This window comes from Branchiostoma belcheri, unplaced genomic scaffold (genome assembly GCF_001625305.1).
Source record: "Branchiostoma belcheri isolate BF01 breed outbred unplaced genomic scaffold, Haploidv18h27 scaffold957, whole genome shotgun sequence".
NCBI lineage: Eukaryota > Metazoa > Chordata > Leptocardii > Amphioxiformes > Branchiostomatidae > Branchiostoma > Branchiostoma belcheri.
In genome coordinates this window covers 2,206-7,579 of record NW_017804639.1, presented here as the reverse complement: position 1 = coordinate 7,579, position 5,374 = coordinate 2,206, and the positions used below count along the sequence as shown (strand labels likewise).

At 41.2% G+C, this 5,374-nt stretch overlaps 1 protein-coding gene across 1 annotated transcript; it reads left to right on the top strand.

The window, feature by feature from the left end:
- The first annotated feature begins 640 nt into the window (after positions 1–640).
- On the top strand, positions 641–3,182 carry LOC109461744 (zinc finger protein 525-like). The gene has a single exon (XM_019758135.1). It carries the CDS (start codon positions 655–657, stop codon positions 1,477–1,479), a length of 825 nt encoding a protein of 274 aa, XP_019613694.1. The 5' UTR covers positions 641–654; the 3' UTR covers positions 1,480–3,182.
- Positions 3,183–5,374: the final 2,192 nt, after the last annotated feature.

Below are 5,374 nucleotides of genomic sequence, written 5' to 3'. Positions count from 1 at the left end.
CTTTCTGTCTTAGGATTTTTTATTTTAACTAAAACTCGACTTACAGTCAAAAGAAGAGCTAAAAACGCAGTGTTTTAACTTTGAATACCGATAATTCATAATCGCGGCCATATTTAAAAAATCCCTAAGACAGAAATCTGCGGAAATCGTTCCTCTTTCAAACAAGCCCTCAATGAGGTAATTTGAGCGATTTTTGGGAATGGTTAAAATACCATGGTTGCACGCGTGCTATGACACTTGGATATGGGGACCTGGATTTTTTTAACAGCGTCAACAAGAATTCTGACCTTCAAGGTCACCCGCGATGACGACAGTTGCTTCGTTACATGTTACATATCCACAATACAATCACGGCATAGATGTAATGTTTTGAAAACGGTTCATATTTGTGGAAAGGTGGATTTTTCCTGTTCCGTGGTTCCCAAGTAAAAAAGGGCTTGAAGTAGCCGGTTGTAGCGGCTTTACTGTAAATGACCGCGGGTAACCCCGGATCGAACGCCCGTTCTATTCGAATTCGGGGGATTCGATCTCCATAGTAGCGGAGTGGGACTTTTGGGCCCAAATCTGACCATCGTGCATGTACTTTTAGACTCAATTCCATTTACATGTTATACATTGTACTTATGTTCCTGCAGGGTTACAAGTTTGACCAACATGGCGACCAGAGCTGAATCTCACCTTAAGCAAGAGGAGGGAGAGAATGGGCGGAGAGAGCAGGGTTCTCCTCGTGCCTATAAGTGCGGCGAGTGTGGCAAGGAGTTTCGTTACCTAAGTTATCTGAAGCAGCACATGCGGACTCACACTGGTGAGAAACCTTACCGATGTGAGGAATGTAACAAATGCTTTAGTTTCCTGGGTAGTCTGAAGAGACACGAGCGGACTCACTCAGGTGAGAAATCGTACAGGTGTGAGGAATGTGGCAGGTGTTTTCTTCAGCTATGGGATCTAAAGAGGCACGTTCGAACTCACACTGGTGAGAAACCGTACAGGTGTAAAGAGTGCAGCAAGCAGTTCAGTGAGTTGGGTAATCTGAAGAGACACTTGCGGACCCACGCGGGCGAGAAACCCTACAGGTGTGAGGAGTGCAGCGGACAGTTCAGTGAGTTGGGTAGTCTGAAAGAGCACGTGCGGACTCACACTGGTGAAAAACCGTACAGATGTGAGGAGTGCGATCGGTCGTTTAGAACACTGTCAGGTCTAAAGAGACACAAGCGGACACACACTGGTGAGAAACCGTACAGGTGTGAGGATTGCGGCCGGCCGTTTAGTACAATTTCAAATCTAAAGATACATATGCGGACTCACACTGGTGAGAAACACTACAGATGTGAGGAGTGCAGCAAACAGTTTAGTCAGATGGCAAATCTAAAGAGACACATGCGAACTCACACTGGTGAGAAACCGTACAGATGTGAGAAGTGCAGTCGGCAGTTCAGTGACCTGGGTAATCTGAAGAGACACGTGCCGACTCACGGGTAAGAAACGTGAAAAATGTGACAGGCAGTTCAGCGAGTTGGGTTACCTGAAGGAAAACATTGGTGAGAAACCGCACAGTTGTAAGGAGGTGTGAGGAGCGCGGAAAGCAGTTTGGTAGACTGACAGATCTAAGGCGATACATGCACATCCGCACTGGTGAGAAACCATATTGGTGTGAGGAGTGCAGCATGTAGCTCAGTGTCAGTAAGGTGTCAGCTCTAACGACACACATGCGGACTCACAACCGCACACGTGTGAAAAATGCAACAAGGCTTTAGCCACTCATGTAGTCTGAGAGCTCACATGCAAACACATGCCCCTCAATTTGAAAACCTAACAGTGTCTGTGCAAAGGTTACTTGGTATGTAAAGGGTTAGTAGCACATTTTGTAGGGATTTGAACTTAGCTGGTCGTTTTAAATGTCAATTATGTTTAATAACACTGCGGTATTGTTTTACCAATGAATGTGACCACTTATTTCATGTTTTTCTTTGTTCTAAACGCGTATTTCTACCTGACTCCACCGTAAGATTAAGAATAACGCTTTATATTATCATCATTGCGTTATCCATAGCCTGTTGATTAGAACTAAAAGTAACTAAAAATGTGATTATGGAGTGATTAGACAATAGTTACACCGGACAATAGTTATCTAATTGATAACCCAAGTACATGTAGTTTTCCTGTTTTAGTAGCTGTAAATATACTAGAATCTTTAGCGTCTAGTTATAGTTCCAGCATGATAGTTATTAATGCATCGAAATGTTGTTTGTTTTCCAAGTGTTTTGTAAGCCACGTGTAGCTGTTATAGACTTGTCAACTTTTGCATCTCAGTTTCAAAAATAAAGCGCGTCATGTGCCTTATTTCTTATGCGCTCTACCCTTTTCCTAAGGACGTTGATTTCTCCTATGCAAATCAGCACACGTAACATGGTGCGTTCACCATCTTGATCAAGTTGTCCTGTTTTTCTAATAAATAAGGGTGTTGCCTGCTATTTAACTTATTTTAGATTTTTTATTTGTTTGGACTATAGAGGGTGAAAAGTTATTTTTTTCTACTCAATGGATTTTTTAATACTAGTATATTAATTTGAACACGTTAGCTTACAGCCTATAAGACATTTATTCTGAAATGGATGTTGTTCAGTCTTCAAGCATTTATCGACTCTAAATTTTAATTCTTGGTCAGACGCGCCAGACAAAATCTCTCCAAAGTCGTTGTTCAACCATCTGACATGTTTTGTATTGTGTGCAAAATAGGTTAGAGCTACAAGGCATTGATCGTATTCATGGTTGGTCGTCGACTTGATTGAGGAATTTACTAACAGCTTTAAAGCTAGGTGTTTGATACATTTTCAAACTCCTATAATGGCCATTTATGGACCTTTCGTTGAATAAGATTTAACAGTTTGCCGACACGCAACAGCCCCTATTGTATGCAGACAATCGTCTCTTTGATCTCAGTTTCAACAATAAAATGTGTTCCCTGTCCCCATGCTCGTTACCCTGTAGACCAGTGTGTAACATATATCTCGTAACTAGTCATCATCATCATATTCATGATAATCTGGCTATTTGAATCAGTATCAACCAGGTTTAACGCACAAACCCAACTATAAATTTCTGTAAACCAAAACCGATACATGTAACTGACATGTTTAGGTGCATTTGTCAGTACAATAAGGCACCATATAAATTTTGTGAGCCCTTTGAAGCTGATATATTTATTTAAAAGAAATATTTACATAAACAGACTTCACGTTTCTCTCAGATCCAGTGTTCTGTTAACTAGAGGTAGTTGTTAGATATTTGCCATTTTTTTCATCTCTGTTTCAACAATAAAGCGCGCTATGTGCCGTATTTATTGGTCACCATTGCTGTCATTTTTAAAAATTTCCATGTTCCCTGTCCCCATGCTCTTTACCATGTAGACCAGTGTGTAACATATATCTCGTAACTAGTCACCATCATCATTACGGCATCCCCTTTGCAAATATCTTCTTCCTTTTAAAAAGTCGCTGTTCAACCACCTGACGTGTTTTATATTGTGTGCAAAATAGATTACAGCTATAAGAAATTGATCGCATTCATGGTTGGTCGTCTTTATTGAGGAATTTACTAACAGCTTTAAAGCTAGGTGTTTGATACACTTTCAAATTACTATAATGGCCATTTCTGTACCTTTCATTGAATAAGATTTAACAGTTTGCCGACACGCAACAACCCCTATTGTATGCAGACAATCGTCTCTTTGATCTCAGTTTCAACAATGAAATAAAAAAACATAATATGCATGTTGTTGTCTTTATGATATTGTCTAACTGATTGTATCTTTATCTAATGATGTTGTCTAATTCCCTTATGCAAATCGGCACATGAAGATACTTTCCCTTTGTTTCGTTATCAAGTAAAACCCACCGGACCGGTTTAAAAATTTATCCAGCCACTCAGTCCCTATATAAACGCGTCCCTGACTGCTCTGTTTCTGTCAGTACTGACTCTGCAACCGTGAGGATCTGTGTCGTCGTGAAAACATCGTGCTGTACCTTGGAGCGTCTGTGCATCTCGGTAAGTGACGAATTTTCCAGTCTTTTCTTTATCCACGCGGCATCTATTTGAAGAACTTACTTTTCATTCTTGGCTTAAGGGTTAATGTCCCGCCCCGAGGTGAATATGGTGTGATAAAGCCTTGTCAGTTGCTATAACCACCGAATAAAGCCACCAAGTGAGCGCAGCGAACGAGGTGGCTTTATGAGGTGGTTATAGCAACTGACAAGGCTTTATCACACCATATTCACCGAGAAAGGGCGGGGCCATTAACACTATTATCATATAGCTTACACGATAGCCTATCCAAACTGATGCAGTGAAGAGTCACACAATGTACCCCTTGCACATGCTGAATAGAACACAGAATATCTGTTCCGTCTGAAGTCACCTGAGGTCACTGGGGGGTTCATGTTCTATGGCCTTCTATCTGGGTCACAGGCAGGGAACAGGTGTTCTTATGGGAGTCATTGGAACACAACTCAAGTTATTTTTGGATTTTTTAGAAGTAGAGCCGTGTTCTATTGGGTCACCTGAGGTCATATGCGGGTGATTATTCATTTTGTTTAATGTATGGATTTGGGATTGAATTAAATACCCGATTTTTGACTCTATTTGTGACATTACGGCGACATAAGAATGTGGAATGGAGCCTTTCTGATTGGTCAACGTCACCCGGCTATATGATTAATATTCAATACTAATCTATTTGAATCATTATCATCTCCGATAAACCCCAACTATAAATTTTCCTGTAAACCAAAACCGATACATGTAACTGACATTTTTTAGGTGTATTTATCAGTATGCAAGTTATACACCATATAAATTTCGTGAAAATCTGATATATTCATTTAAATGAAATATTGATTTTTTTCATTTCTGCAGGATCAGTAGTTTAACATGGCCGCCAGAGCTGCATCTCAATTTAATAAAGAGAAGGGAGAGAATGGACGTGGGGAGCAGGATGCTCCGCGTACCCACAAGTGTAGCGAGTGTGGCAAGGAGTTTCGTTACCCGAGTCATCTGAAGCAGCACATGCGGATTCACACAGGCGAGAAACCGTATCAATGTGGTGAATGTAGCAGGCGGTTTAGTGAGCTGGGTAGTCTGAAAAAACATATGCGGACTCACACTGGTGAGAAACCTTACAGGTGTGAAGAGTGTGGCAGAAAGTTCAGTGATCTGGGTAATCTAAAGACTCACATGCTGACTCACACAGGCGAGAAACCGTATTGGTGTGAGGGGTGCAGCAGGCAGTTCATAACACTGAGTAAACTAGGAAATACACATCCGGACTCACACTGGGGAGAAGCCGCACAAATGTGAGGAGTGTAGCCGGTCATTCAGT